The following is a 21,753-nucleotide window of genomic DNA, read 5'->3' as shown; positions in this document are numbered from 1 at the left end:
AATGAAAAATTGATTGAATGAATATAATTTTACATTCTAAAATTTTGAAAAGTTTTTTTTGAATAGCTTTTTTAATTTTTTTAAAGAACATTTCAAAAGTATATTTTTAAACATGATATTTAGTTGTAGAAAAGACTTGGATGATTCAAGAATTAAAAAGGATGAAGAGGATGTTACATCAATTCTTGAGACTATTAATACAATGGTAAATCCTTTTTATGATGACAGAAAGGAACTTTTACAGTTAGCAAGTGGGAAAGTTGCTACAGAAAATACTTCAAGAGATATGCTTAGTCTTTGAGAAATAGGAAAACAAATAGCTGAGAGTTTTATTAACAAAAATATTCTTTGCAAACAGCCAGACATATTTTATCCAATTAAAAAAACAATGTTGCATACATTTTCCAACATGCACAATAAAGTGCATACTAAAATAAAAAAGGGGAAATGGTGGAAATAAAGAACACCAGAAATTTGTTTACTAAGTTAATCTTGATGGCAAAAAGCAGAGATATTGACATAAAGGAAGTTTTAAAGTATCCCCTACGACCTCATCTCTCACCTTTTGCCACCGTAGATGGAACTTTAGTAAAAGCAACAAAAAGTAATTTGTTCAAAATTCTTGAAGAGCTCGTTAAAGATTCACTGGTGTTGTCAATTGTTGAAAGTGGAGCTTTACTAGTGGATGTGATGGCACTGTTACAAGTTAGAGTCAAGATGTTTGGTGAGTTAGCTGAATATATATTAAAAGAAGTTATTAATCTGTTCAGCTGTTATGGGTGTCAGCGTGTTGACTTTGTTTCAGATAGGTATTTTAATCATAGTATTAAAAGTTTAGAATGATGGAACTTCAATTGTTTGTATATTAAATAAACTACAGCCTATACCTCATCAATGGAAGAAGTTCCTTTCAAATGGAAAAAATGAATAAGAATTAATAAATTTTTTGTTTACTCATTGGAGTTCATTGAATACATTTTATTTCTCAAATAATAGTGTTTATTTAACTAAGGAAGATAAATGTTATCAGTTTATGTTATCAGCAAATAATGTGGTAGTATTTGAAATTATCTCTCTTAAAAGTAACCGTGGCGAAGCAGTTACTGGATTAATGGCTCACTGTTATCATGCAGCTTCATCTCACCAAAATGTTGTATTTTGGAGTCCTGACACTGATGTATTTGTAATTGCTTTACATGCTATTAAACATTTTATTGTTAATATATTATTTGCAACTGAAAATCAAAACAACAAACGTATAATTAATGTAAGAAAAGTAGCTGATGCTACTTTTCTTACATTAATTATACGTACAAAATAGGATGCAATACTACAAGTTCATTTTATGGTAAAGGAAAAGCTTCAGTATTTAAGCTCTTACAAAAAAAAAAAAAAAAAAGACGTATTAGCAGTATGAGTTAGGAGTATTAAGGCATGTTAGCAGCATGAGTTAGAAGCATGAAGGCGTGTTAGCAGTATGAGTTAGGAGTATGAAGGCGTGTTAGCAGAGCTTGATGAAAATCACTTGATGGCATCAGATTTATTTACTAAAATAGAGAAATTTGTGTGTCACTTTTATGGTACTGACATAGTTTCTTCAGTTAACAAGTTGAGATATGAACTCTTCAAGAGCGACAAATATAGTGAAGAGCAATTGCCTCCAACTTCAGATGCATTAGTACAACACATACTGAGTTGTAATTATCAAGCTTATATCTGGAAACATGCCACTATACCTCTATTGAATATGCCAAGTGTTTTGGAACATGGTTGGACAATGGATGGCAACGAATTGAAGATGAAATGGCTGTCAAATGAAATTTCTCCCGATAGCGTATTAAATTTTATTAATCGTAGATGCGCAACTGGTTGTAATACAAAATGATGCTCATGTTGAAGTGCAGAACTGATGTGTTCTGATTTACGTCAATGCATTGAATGTGGCAATAAAAATTTGAAATTCGCCGAAGACAGCGATGATACTTACAATGGAATAATTTCAAGTTATTCTGATTCTGATATAGGTAATCCACCTTGTAAACTTTTATGTTTGTAAGATAATAGAAATAAATTTAAAAAAGTCAAATGAAAAATTAAATGTATTATCAGTTATTAAAATGATATTTCAAATTAACTTTTAGACTTACACAATAAAAATCAATTCACTTTTATATGCCCGTGTAAATGAATGTTTATTTGGTTATATAATAAAAATATTTCATTTATTTATATACAATTTAGTATTTATGCAGTTACTGCTGCTAAGAACAGTTTTAAGATCACTATTTTATCTTACACGATAAAAATCGAATCACTCGATAATATAAAATTAAATCGTAAATTTCTTGAAAACTGCAGGAGGAAAACTTGGGAATTTTTCGAATTCAGAATCAGTATCCTTTAAAACGCAAATTTGGAAAAAACAAAGTAGTTCTGAGAGGGAGGTCAAGAAAACTGTTTTTTGATAAAATTTTTGTATCACGGATCACAGTCTAAAATAGCTGCATCAAAAGTAGGCACAAAATGTAAGTTAAACTTTTTTTTTATAACACAAGTTAAATCGCAGCGATTATCTTTTAATAAACGATATATTCAGCAATGTAATTTTAATAATAAACTAATCAACTTTAAATAAATAAAGTAAATAAATTGACATAATTTTTTTATTTATTACATGCTAATTTTTTTTAAAATAAAAAGACATTTGTAGTTGCAAAGCTGCAATTAGAAATTTAAGAAATAATCATTTTAAAAACTCAAAAATTTAATGTTTTAATTGATTTATGCAAATGTCGAGAAAAGAAAGAATTTTGTTAATACCAAACATTTTTAAAAATGCAACATTAAATTTAATTATTTAATATTGAAAAATAAATAAATAAAATAAACATTCCCTTATAGTAATAATAAATTAAATAACATGTCTTTTAAAAATAAAAAAATAAAGAGAATTTTAGAGGTCAAATATCACGTTAAGCTAATACATTAAGCATTTTTTATTTAAAATAAGGCCTGTACTTGCAAATCAAAAATCTTATAAACATATGTACTTTCTTAAAACACTTTAAGAAAGATCATAAAATACAGAATGATCAAAAACTGAATGGAGCAAATATAAACAGAAAAAAATTTTTGAAAACAATATTTTCAAAATTATCTTTACTTTATTAAAAAAGCAAAAAAAAAAAAAAAATTATTTTGACAAAAGTGTGGCATGACCCCTAGTGCCCCAGCCTTATGGACCCTCTGGTCATTTACCCTGGAAACAATTTTAACACAAATTGATCAGGAATACACAAATACTGAAAGTTTCAGAGCACCAGTTAGTCTGAAAAGTAATGAAAAATCTAACACAATGTTCTGCCTCAAAAAATGAACCCATGACCCAGACTCCCTCCCCCGGTGTCTTAGGCCCTGAAAACAACTTTAACATGCATGTTCATTGGCACTACATAAGCGCCAAAAGTTTCAGAGCTCCAGCTAGCCTGAAAGTTAGTGAAAAGTTAATTGCAATATTCTGTTACAAAAAAGTGGGGACCATGCCCCATTATCTATATATAAAAATCCATATATTTGCAGATCAAAGTCTTTATATTTTTTGAAAAATAAATTAATATAGAATGATGTGTAATATATATTTTTTTGATATCATCGAGGCCACATTATCTTGAGCATCAAAATCTGGTATATAAAAAACTGCCTAAATGTATTTAAATTGATAAATACAGGTACTTTAAAAATAATTTTTTGCACTTCTGATCATTCCATTGGATTCCCCACCCCTGAAAGCAAATAATTGTTGCAATTCTAAGGGGACAAGAGGGGCCTGGCCAGTATCTGCTAAAAGTAAAATGGTCATATTTCAGCATCTTCTTGGAGCCAGAGGCTAAAATTTTCTAGGAATTCTTATTTTAATAAGTACTCTCAACTGTATGAAAATCAGTAAAATCTGAGATTTTACTGATTTTCATACACTTGAGAGTACTTATTAAAATAAGATTTAAAACTTGATTTTGAGTTTTTTTTTTCTTCTACTAAACAGAATTTTTTCTTACTTTAGAATTGTTACAAATACAGACTAAACTAATTAAATAGATAACTACATTAATCGCTCAATTTTTGATAAATGAGTAAGATTACCTTGCGTTTTACTTTTCTTTTTTTTAAATTACAACCCTCCTGTTAGAACAATTATTAAACTATATAACAAAATACATAAAAACTTTATTTTTATGTATTTTGTTATATAGTTTATTTTCTTTATTTTATTAAATTGTATTTAGGTCTGAATAGAGTAGATCCTTATCAGACATAAATAATTCTATAATAAAACTGTTAAAAGATAAATCATGGTGAAACCCATAAAAAAACAATTATTTTATAGTTTAACAAATTTCTAAGTAAGAGACTTTTAGACGCAATTTATTACCAAATAATTAGAAAGTCATTGTGTTGCTAAACTTTTTTGAATGTTATCTTTTGACTGTACTGAGTAAATACAATAATAATTTCTTTCATTCAAACAGTATAATGGTGTAAATTTAATGTATATACTTTAGCATTGAATAAAGAAAAATCACCTTAACTCGATCTAATATCTCATATCATCCAAAGTTCAATGTAATGGAAGTTTGCTTTAGTCGGACATTCATTAAGTTGAACCATTTTCCTTGGTCCCTTAGAGGTATGAGTTATCGGGAATTAACTGTACTTGCAAAAATATGTGTACTGACAACACACTATACAATCATGCATTGTGTGGGTTATTGTATAAATATCAATTAATAAGAAAATATCTTAAATGCTCAATAAACATTAAAAGTGTAATTCAATTGTTATTATCATGAACTCTGGGAACAACATTACATGCTAAATGTGCTCTAGTAAAACTTTTAATGAAAGGTCACAAGTCTGAATGAATGTTTTAAGATGCTTATAACAACTGTTTATGGTATCATTTAGTGGCTCAATTCTGCAAATAGCATCAACCCAATAAAATTTTATGGAAGACCAAGAATTACCAATCCAAAACTGACAAACATATTCTGTTGTTTAGCTTTGATGTTCACACAGATTTCAAGTTCACTAATTTTTACTCAAATATCTCCTAGTGTAAATTTTAGTGCTTGCACAGTTTGAAAATTACCAAGAATTTCACAGTTTGAAGATGTCTTTATCTTTAAATGTAATATGCTGCATTCAAGTTCCATGAGTTGTTTGAAAATTTTGAAGAACTATCTGTCTATTTGGCTTTGAATTAGAATGTTCAATATTTTCATGTATGGCAGTTTGCTATCAGGCAAAAGTTGTCAAGATGGATTGATAAAAATCCAAATAATAGTCTTGCTCCGTGACTGGACAGTTTTAACTACATCAAAAACTATAGGATGAAATTAAAAGGTAAAGTTTCTTTACAGAAACCAGCTTTATTAGCGGATCTGAGAGAAGTCATAATAAAAATGCGGTGTCATAAAATAATGCCCAAATAGTGTGAGTCTTTTGTTGCCATAATGCCCTGAGGAATGGAGATTGCTGTAAATGTTCAAGGACACCATAGAAAGTACTAAGAGATGTTTTAACATTACCTTCTTTATTTATTTATGTTTATGTATTTTGCTTTTTGAATGAAAACATTTTATAGCAATAAACACATAAAACAGTACAAAAAAACCCGTTGCTATAAGTTTGATTATTTTGGCCGTTACTGTGTATTTAGTAAAAAATTCTAAGCATTAATGACTTTGTTGAAAAAAGTTGTACCTATTATTAACTTAAAGAACAACGTATTTAAATGTTAAATGGCACATCACTTTTAAATAAAGTTATTTGTACCATTGTCTGCATTTGTATATGTATATCTTTCTACAAATTAATTCGAATCATTTATTCAAAGCTCTTATTGTTTGCAGTTTATCGATATTTTTTACTTGCTCTTTTCTTATTTTTTTTTATTGAGATTCACTTCTAACACGGCTGCAAGCAGCTGGTATTAAGTTGGGAGTTACTAGTAAACAAAAAAATATTACTAAAGAGCAATATTTTTTTGTTTTCAAAAGCATAAGAAATGGTAGACAAAAGACTTGAAAATGTGCAGGTTGTATGTGTCAGGAAAACATGAAGATGGGGGACAGTTCCGAAAGGTTGAAGTGCAGGGAAAAAAACTAGACCAAATAAAGTTTTTAGAGCATGCAGGGAGAGATACAGTAAAAGAATGAGGCTTTGCTGAATGACAAGTCAAGCAAGAATGAGTTTTTGTTGATGGAACTAGAGATAATAGCTCCTTTGAGTAGCAACCATGATAGTATTTGTAGAAAAGAGAAAAAGATACAACTTTATAAGGATAAGAGAGAGGCTCAAGCTTGGCAGGTAGAGCAGGTCCAACAACAATTACAATGGATTTTTGGATCTTGATAACTAGGGCAGTTCAGCTTCTGTAGACAAAAAATTAAAGTCACCAATTACAAAGGCACTTTGATATTTATGTTCCTTTTGACCTATAAAACAAAACTATGAAATATTATTGAAATTAGAAAATATTTAGAACTGCCTCATGGGACCTAAAGTTAGCAGATTTTTCATTTTTGGGCTTGATTTTTAAAATATTTACTTTTGTACTTATTTACAAGAGCTAATTAGTAATTACTATTATTACCTGCAAAGAATTTGTATTTAGTATTTATTTACTTACTTGCTTATTAGTTACCAAAGATCATAGATCACAAATAAAAATAAAACAAACAAAATGGTGGAATCTTGACTGCAGACAGCTATGTTAAAACAAATTTAAAATAAATGAAATAATGCAAAACATTTTTTATTTACTCATAGTTACAAAAGATTTGATTATAGAACTATTGTAAACCAAGTGGTGTTTGGCAGAAATAATGGCTGAAACATTATAAAAAACTTACTTTTATTTGATTGGGAACCAGAACCACATTTTAGTGGCAGAGTTTTTAAAATATATTTTTTCCATCATAAAAAGAATTGTCAAACTCTAAAAGATGCTATAAAAACTGTAGTCCAGCAGTTATGTGAGATCTGGGCCAAAGCTAGAATTCTAACTGCTGAACATAGATGTATTGTTCGTAAAACTGAAGCTTTATTGGAAAGATACAGAAATATTTCAAAGAACAAGAGTTGTGGTGGGTCAGCACAGCAGGTAAAAGAAGAAGATTTTTTTAACTCAGTAAATTGTCTTTTTGATATTGCTCACTACAATGTATTGAAGCTGATAAAAATAGAAGAAGATCAAATATTTCTTGCAGACCATTATTCAGAAAGAAAATATGCCATGGGAGGTGTAGATAGAATTTTGGCAAAAAAAGAAGAAAGTAAAGAATCAAGAATGCAAAAGTAAGTTCAATGGGGTATCATCAAATAGTTCAAGCGCAGCAGACAATGCTATATCTAGCGATGAAGACTATATGATTCAACAACATAAGAATTTTGTTGAGGAACATTGTCAGTAGAAATCTCCATCAACTTCTAAACGTGCAAAGGTATCTGCTTTAGATGTTATTCCTTCAGCGCTTGCATCTGCACTTGATCGTACAAATATGTGACAGAAAAGCAGCTTATCTTAAAGAAAACTTTTGCCAGCTATTTCAGGTGGGCCTGAAAAAATTGATTGTCATGCGATTTTAGGTTCAGGATTAGGAACAGAAAAACTTTTGACAGTTTCTAAAGTGGCACAAGGGACTGGTGAGCTTATAGCAAATGCAACAATGGTTGCCATTTCTGATTGGAAATTGCAAAATCAAATAGTTGCAATTTCTTTTGACACTACGGCATCAAACAAAGGTCGACTAAATGGTGCGTGCACAATTTTAAAAAGAAAACTTGAAAAAAATCTGCTCCGGTTGGTCACCATCATGTTCTTGAAGTTCTGTGTGGCGATGTCTTCAAGGCAGTTTTCGGTCCATCCTCTGGTCCAAATGTATTGTTGTTTTGTCAATTTCAGGAATATTGGCCAAACATAGACCAAGAAACATATACAGCTTGCACCAATCATCTTTTAAATGAAGAACTTGAAGAATTAAAGAGAGATGTAGTTGATTTTTTTATAGGAGTGTTGAATGGAAAAGCAGGAAATTTACCCAGAGAAGATTATCGTGAAACTTTGGAACTTACTTTGATCTTTTTTGGAGATATTCCACCTCGAGGCATACAGTTCCGAGTTCCTGATGCTTTTCACCACGCAAGGTGGATGTCTAAAATAATTTATGTTTTAAAAATTTTCTTATTTCAACTCAATTTATTCTCCCCAAACGTGAAAGTTCAGGGTGCTTGGAATTTGTTTGTTTGTTGCTCTTATCTATGTAAAAATATCGATAACCTGCTCATACTCATGCGATGCTCTATTCAACGATTTAAATCTCATAAAAGCATTAACAAAGTACAGTTCAACATCAAAAGTTATCTCAACAACTGTGTTGAAAGCAGTGGGTTGCCATTTATGGTATCTTGAAGAAGAACTAGCACCACTTGGTCTGTTTTCTGATCTTGTGCCTGTTATGAAGAAAAAACTTATGATAGCAAAGTTGCAAAATTGCAGACAATCAAGAACTCGATTGTCAATTAATCCGATACACTGGAACTGAAGATCTGAGTGCAAAACCTCTGGAGTATTTCATTGGACTATCTTCATGTTTCTTTTTTGATGCCTTACAGTTAGACATGTCCTTTCTGAAGGAGGATGTTGAGAAGTGGTCAGATATTTTAAATTATCAGGCCACAAAGAAAACTGTTCAGGCACTAAAAGTTCTCAATGATAGTGCAGAAAGAGGAGTTGCTCTAGCCACTGCATTTAATTCTACAATAACAAAACAAGAAGAGCAAAAACAATATTTATTTCAAATGGTGGAAAGTCACTGGCAAAGATTTCCCAATCCAAAGAAATGAACTGTTGTAACTGAACAGTTAACTGAACGCATGGAACAAACAGTGAAAACTGAACAGTTTTAATGGAAAAGAATTAAAATAAAACTTCTTTTTAATTTACTGTAAAGATATAAAATTTGCTGTATATTTTTTATTTTAATAAAAAAATTTTAATTTTTTGGAATATTCTTAAAAATTACTAAAAATGCTAAAATTTTGAGGTCGATGAGGCAGTTCCTAATTTTGTCAAATGTTCTTCAAATTTTTTGTGGTGTATTTACAAAGCAAAAGGAACATAAAAATGCAAGTGCCTCTAAGATATGAAATCATTTTATTTTCTGAATTTTTCTAATATATGCATTGATCCTTTTTTAGAATTAATTGGTGATTTATGAGGTCCTAAAAGTTCATCTTGCATTTAGACCTAGTTTACTATTTCGACTAAATGTACAAAAAAGCTCTAAAATAAGAGAATTTTAAACTTTAAAACCATTAGCAACAATTTAAGTTGACAACTTAAAAAAAAAATGCAAATCTTCATTATACCATGCAAAAAGACTTTTAAGAAAATTTTAATGCAGTTTGCATTAAAATTTTGACTGCAAAAATAGCCTAGACTAACCAACATACATGATATATACATACATACATACAAACATGCATACATACATATGTATGTATGTATGTATGTATGTATGTATGTATGTATGTATGTATGTATGTATGTATGTATGTATGTATGTATGTATGTATGTATGTATGTATGTATGTATGTATGTATGTATGGATGCATGCATGTGTTGATACATACATACATTCATGCATACATACTTACATGCATGGATGCATACATACATATATACATACATACATACATGAAAAAAAAAATAAAACATACATACATACAAGCATGCATGCATACATACTTACATACATGCATATACATACACACATACATACATAAATGTATGTACAGTTTTGAATTAAGAAGTTTTTTTTATAGGTGTTTATGTTAACAGTGAAAGCACAGTATCTTTAAATGATTATGAAGACTCATTAACTCCTGTATCAATACACTGGAAAAAGCGTTTCATCAACTTCTTAGATGAAAAATGGATATTAGCTGCACAATCAGCCATATACTCTCATCATGATGATGTAATAAAAAATAAGTTACATCCTCAACTTATTACTGAAGTCAACTTATCGGATAATAAACTTAAGTATGTTCCATTTATACTTTTTCAACTACCTTCCTTAAGTAAATTAAATCTATCAAATAATAGACTCAACGACTTGTCTTATATGGATTCAAGTACAAATGAAAACAATATTTTAAATCAAAAAGTTGGTCTTACTTTAGAAGAGCTAGAATTGCACCATAATTCTCTTAAAACTCTCCCAAAATTTATTTTTGAAATGCCTATTTTACAGTATATCAACTGCAGCAACAATAATTTGAAGAGTTTACCAATGGAAATGTGGCTTTCAGAATCATTGAAGGTTTTATTGCTTGATCACAATCATTTAAGTAAATTACCTTCTTTAATAAACTTAAACAGGTGATTTTATTTCAAATAGTTATTAAATTATTTTTACAAACATAGTTTTTCCTCTTTTTTTTTCAATTTTGATTAGTTTCATATTTAAATGTTTGTTGTGTTTATATTAATTATTTTATTTTTTTATAATTATTTTGAAAACTTTGTTATTATATAGTTTTTAAGTTATTATAAAGTTGCATAATAACACTTTATTTTGTTTTTCTTATGATTTTAGAGAACATAACAATGAACAAGTGGATAATAAAATGAATCATCGTTCCTCAAGATTTCCGGTTTCCATAAAAAATATCCTTTATAGCAGAAAATCTAATAAGGATGATGGTGTTTACAATATAGAAAAACAGAAATATGCATTAAATTCTGGTTTAATTCATCTTGACTTGTCAAATAATAAATTTTCAGAAGTGCCTAATGGAATTTCATGTCTTGCACCTAACTTATTTTATCTTAATTTAAGTTTTAATAATATTTCTGAAATAAAATGTATATCTTGCTTTCCAAAACATTTAGGTCATTTAGCCCTTGTTAAAAACAACCTGGATATGATAGATTTTTCTGAAAAACAACAACCAAATAGTTTTTGTTATGCATATTCAGAAAGTTTATGTGTAACATCTAACAACACTTGTGAACATCAACAACACAATCAGCTAGTTGATCTTGTCCATCTTGATTTGTTAGGAAATAAACTTAAATCAATCAGTTTGTTTTATTCATTTAGTAACAAAAAAGATTTGTTTTGTAAAAATTTAAGAACAATTAATATTTCTGATACATTGTTGAAATCGTTACCCGATGGTTTAAGAGACTTAAAAAAACTAGAAGCGTTATATTTTACTCAAAACTCCAACATCAGTGATTCATTTAATGGTCTCATTGAAGACCTTAAGTCAAGTCCTCAATATCCTCAGAATGTTGTTGCAAGTATAAATATTGGTTGCGAAAGAAATTCAGATGTCAAATCTCTACAAAAAGCTGAAGAGCTGATAAATAAAAAGTAATTTTTTTTTTTAAAATGTAAAGATTTTGATGATGATATGTATATATATATATATATATATATATATATATATATATATATATATATATATATATATTATATATATATATATATATATATATATATATATATATATATATATATATATATATATATATATATATATATATATATATATATATAAAATGGAATATGCCAAGCATAAAAAAAACTAATGGAATTTTTGAAATTTGAAAATGATTTATTTCTTTAAAATAAATATATATCATATAAATGATAATAAAGCACTAGAGGCCTTTCACTATTTTCATCAGTAGTGCTATGTTTAATGCTTCTGTCAAAATTTTTATAACTGTAGAAAGTTAGATAATAAAATTATTTAATTGCTATACTATAACTATGAGTTACCATTGTATCATTTTTTTAAAAGGAAGTCTCAATCAAATGTGTCATGTTTTTGTTTATGTATATGACTTTCATACGACAACAAATATTTTTCACTTTTTAATTCAAGGAAAACAAAGAATTGTAAAAAAGGTTCTATAGTTTTAAAAATTATTTGAAAAAATCTAGATATAAAACTAATTGAATTATGTAATTCTTCTAGAGAACTTTTAAACTTGGTGATGTCTAGATTTTTCAAATATTCATCCAGTAATAGCCTACAAACAACCACCAAGTTTACTTAGACAACTAACTTCTTCAAAATTTCACTCTATTTCATTTATCAAAAAAACGGCTTTATTCAAATGTAAAGATATTCATTGTAAAAATTGCCAATTATATTTACAAGAAGTTGATAAGTTTGAGACGTCCAATGGAACTATTTGGAATATTAAAAGTCGCATTACTTGTAATAGCAAAAATGTTATTTATTATTTAAAGTGTTTATCGTGTAATGGTTTATCTACTTACACTGGAAAAACAAACAATTTAAGAAACCGTACTAATGGCCATATTTCCAGTTTCAGAACAGGAAAATCTACAGAACAATTTGACAATCATGTATTTGAATGCCAGAGATTGCACAATAAAACTATAGAACCTTTTTTACAATTCTTTGTTTTTCTTAAATTAAAAAGTGAAAAATATTTGTTGTCGTATGAAAGTCATTTACATAAACAAAAACATGACACATTTGATTGAGACTTGATAAAAATGATACAATGGTAACTCATAGTTATAGTATAGCAATTAAATAATTTTATTATCTAACTTTCTACAGTGATAAAAATTTTGACAGAAGCATTAAACATAGCACTACTGATGAAAATAGTGAAAGAACTCTAGTGCTTTATTATCACTTATATGATATATATTTATTTTAAAGAAATAAATCTTTTTTCAAATTTCAAAAACTCCATTAGTGTTTTTTTTGCTTGGCATACCTTTTTCCATTATATATATATATATATATATATATATATATATATATATATATATATATATATATATATATATATATATATATATATATATATATATATATATATATATATATATATATATATATATATATATATAAACAATTTTAAAATGTATTCTACAAAATAGAGTGCTCAATGTTCTTAAAAGAACAGAGCAATTATAAATTAGTAGAAAATCACTTAACAAAAATTTTTCTCATTTAACACTGTGTTTCATCAATAAAGACTCATCAGAAATGAAAGATCAATTTAATAAAACTTCAATTTATACCAAAAATTAAATTACAGGAAGTTGCAAATGTCTTAACTACTGTAAATTTTCACACATTTGTGGAATTTGCTGACATTATTATAAAAAGAATTCTTTGAAAATGATTACTTATGCTTTTTTAAAAAAATACTTTTTAAAAAAGGCGGACTTAATGTAACTATTATTTGAGCTCATTTATTTTTATAGTTTTTTAGGAGAAACTTATTTTCTTGCCTTTTGTGCCAAAAAATAGGAATTAATTTAGAAATTAATTCCGATTTTTTGTTTAATAAGCATTCTTGGTTTGCTTGTGTAATTATTTCAAATTTTTCTTGTAGACATAGTATACATTTTTTTGGAAATATTGTTATATGCAGGCGCTGTTTTAAGGATGGACCAATTCAGTATAAAATCATCAATATTTTTAATTCCCATATATATTTTGACAGCATGGTGTCTTTTGAATACTTTTTATTTTTAAAAGATTGCTTACGATTGGCAAAACATTTTTTCCATTCGCCCTCTGTTATGCTAATATATTGTTTATCAGGTACATTCAGAGGAAACAGCATATTTATATACTGCATTTTTTGATAAACAACTTCCACTCATTGAACAATTGTTTTTTTGTTTACAATTACAATTTTCTGTAGTTTTTTCATTTAGGATTTCTTTCTTGTTTAACAAAGCATTATTGTAACCTTTTATAATTCTTTCCATATTTTTTGTGCAACTGTTGCTAACTTTAATTGTAATTCAATTAAAAATTTTATGTAACTTATTAGAGGGCGGGAAATGCTTATTGACCAATTTTTAAAATACTTTTCCTATGTTAGTGGAAACTTTTTTGCTATATGGGAGGTTAACCAAATTACATTTGTAGTTCTATTTCACTTTTTTGTATTCTTTTTTTCAGGGTCAAATTTTAGTTCAAAATTTTCAAAACCACTTTTTTTAAGGGCATCTTCAAATATTCGTTTAGAGGAATTGAATACATTTTCATTAGAGGAGTTTTGGTTTAGCCTGTTATTAATTGAAAGCGGGATTTGATCTAGGATTTAGGGTTGATGGTTTGAGTTAATATTAATATGCAATAATTCATCGTTTGGTTTTTTGAAAGACTTATATGAATTTTCAGAGAGGTTAAATGTGATGTCAAGAAAGTTCACAATTTTTAAATTTATGTTTATTTCGATTTGTGAGCCAATATTTTTAAAAATTTCTATAATATCTTTTCTAATTTTATCAAGCTGTGAACCAGATTCGAGATGTGGGCCAGAATTCTTTTTATAATAGTCTTAGCAAATTCCACAAATGTGTGAAAATTTACAGTAGTTAAGACATTTGCGACTTCCTGTAATTTAATTTTTAGTATAAATTAAAGTTTTAATAATTTGATTTTTCATTTCTGATAAGTCTTTATTAATGAAACATGGTGTTAAATAAGAAAAATTTTTGTAAAATGATTTTCTTCTAATTTATATATATATATATATATATATATATATATATATATATATATATATATATATATATATATATATATATAAATTATGTTAGTGTATTCTACAAACAGAGTGCTCAATGTTCTAAAAGAACAGAGTAATAATAAATTAGTAAAAACACTTATCTAATTTTTGATTACTTCAACACTATGTTTTACCATCAGTAGGTTCATCAGGAAGAATGCCTAAACATAAAATGTTTTCAAGTTATAGAAAAATTATTTCACAGGAAGTTGGGAATTGTTATAATTACTTATGTAATAACTGTAGTGTTTTGCCACCAGGAAGTTGCATCAACTACAGTAGATAATTAAAAAATCATGAAATATATATATATGTATATATATATATATATATATATATATATATATATATATATATATATATATACAGAATTTTCACCCCCAAAGTATAGCAGCACTTAGGTGTCTCTTTAAGCATGCATAATTTTAAAAGAAATTTCATTTAAATATACTCATAAATATTAATGATTGCTTTTTATTTTTTTTAAAATCATTTTATATTCATAATTTCTTAAACCACATCTATATTAATTTTTTGATTTGCTATAATAAAACTTATTCTAAATAACTTCACACTTGTTTTTCTTTTCTCGGTTTGACAACATTAAAACATACTACTTAGCTTGACAGCATTAAAACATATTACTCATCTTGACAACATTAAAACGTATTACATAGCTTGACAACATTAAAACATATTACTTAGCTTTAAAACATTAAAACATATTACTGGTTCAAAAGTAGTTTAGTTATTTACAAAGACCCAATATATAAAAACACACTAAAAGTTATTTGGTGACATATATATATATAAAGCAAAGTTAATTGCTAACATATCACTAAATAAATTTATTACCTAATCAGCAAAAAAAAAAAAAAGCTCAATCCCATATTTGTTATACTTTTATTGTCATTTTTTCTGCCACATTGGGATGTAAAGGATCTTTATTGTTCAACTTGCATTTTAGTCTTTGTTTGTCAGGTTGTAGAATTTCATAACATCGGCATAAGTTATATATATTATAAGTAGTTAATTGTCAGGCATCTGGAGGAGCACCAAAGATGACACAAGACTTAAAAAGGAAAGCCAGAAGCATTTAAAAATTCATATTGTATGGGGTGGCAACTATTTTGTTATTAAAAAGTAAAAAAAATATTATTTAAATGCTATCAATGTAAGGAAGTACTGCATGTGAATGCAATATTTAAATGCAATCAATTTAAGGAAATACTGCATGTGAATGGAGTATTTAAATGCTATCAATGTAAGGAAGTACTGCATGTGAATGCATAGAAAAGTAAACTAATAATAATCTTTTAGTTTAAAGTAAAGATAACACACTAGTGGAAGAAAAAAAGTAACAATGCCTTGCCTAAATGTATAATGTTTTATAAATTTTTACCTAGCCCCGGTTATCAGCTCCTGCTAAATCTTTGGCCGGGTTTGTTAAAAAGTCTTGTTAAAACAATTATCTGGGGCCGGGCTTAATCATTTTATATATTATATATTTTTAAATATTAAATCACTTTAAAATTAAAAAAGTTTTTAAAAGTAATTTTTTTTTTTAATTTTTATCTTTTTTTACAACATGTTTAAATCATTATAAACTAATTAAAAATGTGTAAGGAATCATGTAGTCTAATAAATGGATAAAATAATTGACATAATTTAGAAGTATTGTCTTAAACTAATGGCGTTCAACTTATATTTAATTGGAAGCAATATTGTCTGCTAATAGCATTTAGTTTAACTAAATCTTTTTTGGTTAAATAATTAAGATAAAATTTTGGAATAGCCAGAATTCCTGGTGATAAAAGTTCCTATTTATTTTTTAATTCTAGTTCATTAAGTAGAAACTTGCTTAAACTCATGCTTAAGTTCTTAACAGGTTTATTTCTTTTTCCCCTTTTTAACCATTTTTTTCACCGAACTTATAGTCTCTAAATTACAATTCAATATTTATAAATATTGAATTGTAAAAAAAAATTCATTTATCTCAATAAAAGAAATTCTTTAATAATTGTAATTTAAAAAATTATAGTTTTTTAATTAGAATTCTAAAAGAATTTCTTTTGATGAAAAATATATAATTAAAAGATTAATTGATTATTATTCAATATTTTATTTCATTTTTATAAAAGTTTTAACTTTTATTCAACACAATTCTTTTGTTCTTTCCCAAATATTAGGTTGATGAACTTCCCAAATATTAGGTTAATGGTGATTGGTCCAAAAAAATTTAGAAAATCTCCTCTTGTTAACTCACTTCAAAGCTACGGGAATATTAGAAAAGAAACTCATCTGAGACATTATTGGATCAAAGGTAAGATACCTTGAAAAGAAATTGTTACTGTTTTGTGGTATTTTTAAGTCTTACTATGCCTAATGTTGTTCAAAAACTTTCAACAATTTTCTAAAAATAAATTGTTATAAATAAATAATACAATTGCCACAAAGTTTACAATTTTAAATTTTAAATTAGCAATATTTTGCATTCATTAGTTTTCTAGAAACAATTTATGAATTACATTATTTTCACAATTTTTATGTTATATTTACTACTTTAGGGTACAAACTTACCACTAGTACATTTGCAAGAGATGCAATAGACTGTTCTTACTGGTCATATATGTATGAAAATAAATGCATGAATTTTATCATTTGGGAGGTAGATTTATTATTATGGTAGTTTAGTGTTACCATAAACTCTAGGTTTATTTTTATTTAGCAAGGTTTAAAAAATTTAGTGATACTTTTTAAATAAATTTCAAACATTACAAAAATGATGATTATGGAAATAGTAAAAACAATCATGGCAGATAAAATTAAAAAAACAGGTATTGTCTAGTGATTAGACCATGAATTATACTACATTTATAAGTTATATTTTATTATGACAACGCTATTATGTTTTATTACACCGACACTAACCAAAGAAGTTCAAACCATTGGGGTAGAATATTTTTAATATCTAACTATTATTAATTATTATTTTTCTTAAAATCTTATCTATTTTATTGTTTTATATTGCCAATAATTTTAGTCATGCAAGCACTTACATCAGTGGATTTAACTTGCTAACTCATAGGTCATTATTTAATCATTTGCTAAGAATAAATAGATCAAAAACTATGGTCCCCCCTACCCGCTGATTTGTGAAATTTCATCTCTCCTATTAAATAGTCTGAGGATTCATTGCTGATTCTTGCCTAGTGACATCATTTGCAATTTTTTCTTCAATTATCATACTTCCCAGATTGTTATTGTCGACTGTCTTCCTGTGTTTAACTGTTGTGCTTTTGTAACTACGTGACTGGACGACTCCATTGGTCACCTGTTTGCAATCATTGTCACTTAAAAAATCAAAAATATAAAAAAAAAAGATATTACAAAATGAAAAACAGTTAAGGTAAATAAAATTAAAAAAGTATATTTTTTTTTTGATCCATCATGTGTTTCCTCCATATGTACTATATTTTTACTTTGGCTTGTCTTTAAAATGTTTATTCAGAATGATGTTTTTTTTTAATTTTTTTTCTTCACACAACTTTCAACTCTACAAGCATAAACCTAGAACGATATTAACATTGAAAAAGTAAATAAATTATTTTTATGAAAAAATATGTAGATGACTTTCCGCGCAACATCACATCTTTTTTTAAAACAACATGCGTCATACTTGAAAGGAAAATTAAAACTTCACAAGATTGCATTCATAAGTTCATAATATAAATACACTTTATAAATGTTTTTTTATATACATAAGATATTAAATAAAATTTTATTTTCGTTTTGAAAAACAATTGATGTAATTAGTTACATAAAAAATATAACTAATTGCATAAATAATTAGTTACATAAAAAATATAACTAATTGCATAAATAATCAGTTACATAAAAAATATAACTAATTGCATAAATAATTAGTTACATAAAAAATATAACTAATTGCATAAATAATTAGTTACATAAAAAATATAACTAATTGCATTAATAATTAGTTACATAAAAAATATAACTAATTGCATAAATAATTAGTTACATAAAAAATATAACTAATTGCATAAATAATTAGTTACATAAAAAATATAACTAATTGCATAAATAATTAGTTACATAAAAAATATAACTAATTGCATAAATAATTAGTTACATAAAAAATATAACTAATTGCATAAATAATTAGTTACATAAAAAATATAACTAATTGCATAAATAATTAGTTACATAAAAAATATAGCTAATTGCATAAATAATTAGTTACATAAAAAATATAACTAATTGCATAAATAATTAGTTACATTCTTTTTTTATATTGCAAAAGTAAAAGTTTTTATTATTTTTATAAATTTTGATCGCTATTAAAGACTTTTATGTATATATTTTATGTTTTTCTGCAAATTTTATAAGCTTTATCAATTCATATTGCTTTTAAAAATCTTTTGAAATTTAATAGCAACATCATAATTTAATATTTTTAAGTAGTAGTAATTTAGCATCCGAGTTGCAGTGAATAGAGGCACCTAATATTGCCAATATTGTAACAAGAAGTAGTAACAAATCAACAGAAAATGAAAGTAAAGTTAGCAACAAATGATAAAGACCTAGTTTTGGAAAAATTATAGCATTATAAAAAATATTAGGTAATGTTTAAAACTTTACACTTGTGTTGGAACAAAATGAGTCCAGGATATTACTAAATGGTTATGAAAAGATTTTTAAACCAGACAATAAACAAATTAAAACTAAAACCCTCTTTTAAAATGTGTTTAGATTTTTAATCTGTAAATAATAATATAATGCTTCTTTATAAATTTACTTTTATTATTTGTAAATAATCAGGGTGGCATCACCTTGAATATCCTGCTGAAGTCAGAAAATTAAATAAATTGTGCGAAACTTTTCTTTGCAACTAAATTAATCAAAAATTTTTATTGATTTAGTTATAAACTTTAAGTTATTATTTGAATTAACAATCAAAATATAATTCCAAATAATGTATTTTTAAAGTCTTATAAAAGTCAATGAGAGCACTTTTGAAGCAAGTTTATGTTTTTATTATACACTTTTACATAATTCAACTACACTCATATTAAAATAATCAAAGTTGATGTTCAACATGATATTATCTAATTGATATTCAACATGGTATCTAATAAATTGATTAATCCTCACAGTCATAAAATTAACAGGAAACATTTTATACACCAAATTCCTCTATTCTCGAACATTATGTAAAGGAACATTAGAAAGCTGTCTAACTTTTGCTAAATAATTGCTGATAATTGTAGTCTTTTGTAAAAGCTATGATTTAATATTGCCCCAGTAGCATTTTTAATATCGAGTCCACTGTGTAGCAAGTTAATGATAGTAAATGTAAGCTGGTATAGAAAGCTTTATTCAGCAAAATAAACATATAACCTTAAGATACAATCATATTATTTTACATAAAAAAACACAATAGTTATTGAATAACAGCAGTAAGTGATAGGAATCAGCACTCTGTCAGCAAGAATATAGCCACCAGGTTTAAGTTTCTGATAAAAGTTTATTCTGGTATAGTAATCTGTATGATACATAATTACCCAGACAGGAGATAAAAAACTGTTGCCCCAGCTGGTTTTTATTATATAACAATTAGACATTTATAATAAAACCATAACCAAACCAAGTTTGCTATCATTAAGTTTAAATTTTTTATTATATTCTGCTTTATAAGATCAAAATAAAGATGGTCTTCCAACATCAAGCGTGGGTGAAGTAAGTTTTAATTTTTTTAAAAAGCTACATTATCATTTAAGATCTTGAAAAAAAAGTTCTTTTGTTCATCTGATGTTAGATTTTGGTATGAAATATGTTTACTTTTGTTGAAGTCAAGCTTATTTTTCAAATTCAATATTTCAATTAAGTTTAGTACTGTATTAATTAAAAGTTTAAAACTCTGCTTTATAAATATTGTGTTGGAAATATTTAGAAATAATAGACTTATTATTAGTGGTTTGGTGTCATAATTTATTTTCTCAGTATCAAGTTTTGTGTATTAAGTTGAATGTTGTGTTATCGAGTAAATAATAAATAAGTAAATAATAAATAAATAAGTAAACAATTTTTCCACTTGATAAAAAAACACTAATTATATAATACATCAATATAATAAAAAAAAAAATAATTTAAAATAAATTTGCTTAATTATGGGTGAAATTAATGCAACTAAATATACAGTGGTTGGCCATCACATTAGGACCACAATTTTTTTTACAATTTATATCAAATAGAAGGCTTAAATTCTACTGTTAGGTCAGGATTGATAACTACTATCCTTTGATTCACAATGACTAATGGTCACATTCTCGGCTAATACACTTGATGTAACAAACATCTCGATGTTTTTTGCTGGAAAATTTATGCGTGTGTATGTTTTTTTGAAAATAAGAATATAAACATTTGCAAGTCAAATATATTCTTGACACCAAGCAAAATAAGTTTTTTTTTTTAGATAAATATAATTTATAATTTACTTTATATATAATTTATATGAATTACTATATATATAATTTTCTTTAGCATAATCAACTTTGCTTACTTAAAATTTTTATTATACAATATATTTTTTACTAAACATTGTTAGTTATCTTAATTTTTTGAAAATTTGTTTGAAAAAATTAAAGGTTAAGAAGTCAAATTGAATTTTAGGTTTAAACTTGTTTTTTATTTCTGTTTAGTGCAATTTTGATGAACTTCATCATGTTTTTATGTTTCAACATGCAGTTTATTTGCTTGTTTGGCAATTTACTGATAACATTGAAAATGAAGTGGCACTACTGAAGTTGTGGTTTCAAAATATTCAGGTTTTTTTCAAACAAATTACTTGTATATTTTATAACTATTACTTACATTAAAAATTTAAAGAATACTTGTTCTAATGGTTGGTTTGGAAATGTTAAAAAAACCCTAAAACCTGTGTATTGTCATAATTGTTCCTAAATAATTATTGTTACATATTGTCATAATTATTCCAACAGTTTGATTTAAAAAAAAATTGTAAAATAAATAACAACACTAGCAAAAATCATTTTAAAATGTTAAAAAAACAAACATT

At 26.3% G+C, this 21,753-nt stretch overlaps 1 protein-coding gene across 2 annotated transcripts in view; it reads left to right on the top strand.

Annotated features, from left to right (window-relative positions):
* Positions 1-21,753, top strand: part of LOC100197092 (leucine-rich repeat serine/threonine-protein kinase 1) — a 148,938-nt gene that overhangs the window by 32,396 nt on the left and 94,789 nt on the right. For both annotated transcript variants that reach the window (XM_065792594.1, XM_065792595.1), the window contains exons 9-13: positions 9,887-10,445; positions 10,663-11,445; positions 16,844-16,977; positions 17,222-17,322; positions 21,377-21,502. In XM_065792594.1, coding sequence (XP_065648666.1) covers positions 9,887-10,445; positions 10,663-11,445; positions 16,844-16,977; positions 17,222-17,322; positions 21,377-21,502 — 1,703 coding nt within the window. The remainder of the gene's footprint in view (positions 1-9,886; positions 10,446-10,662; positions 11,446-16,843; positions 16,978-17,221; positions 17,323-21,376; positions 21,503-21,753) is intronic.

The sequence above is a fragment of the Hydra vulgaris genome, chromosome 03 (genome assembly GCF_038396675.1).
Source record: "Hydra vulgaris chromosome 03, alternate assembly HydraT2T_AEP".
Lineage (NCBI taxonomy): Eukaryota > Metazoa > Cnidaria > Hydrozoa > Anthoathecata > Hydridae > Hydra > Hydra vulgaris.
The sequence above is the reverse complement of the archived record's forward strand: the minus strand, read 5'-3'. Positions and strand labels throughout refer to the sequence as shown.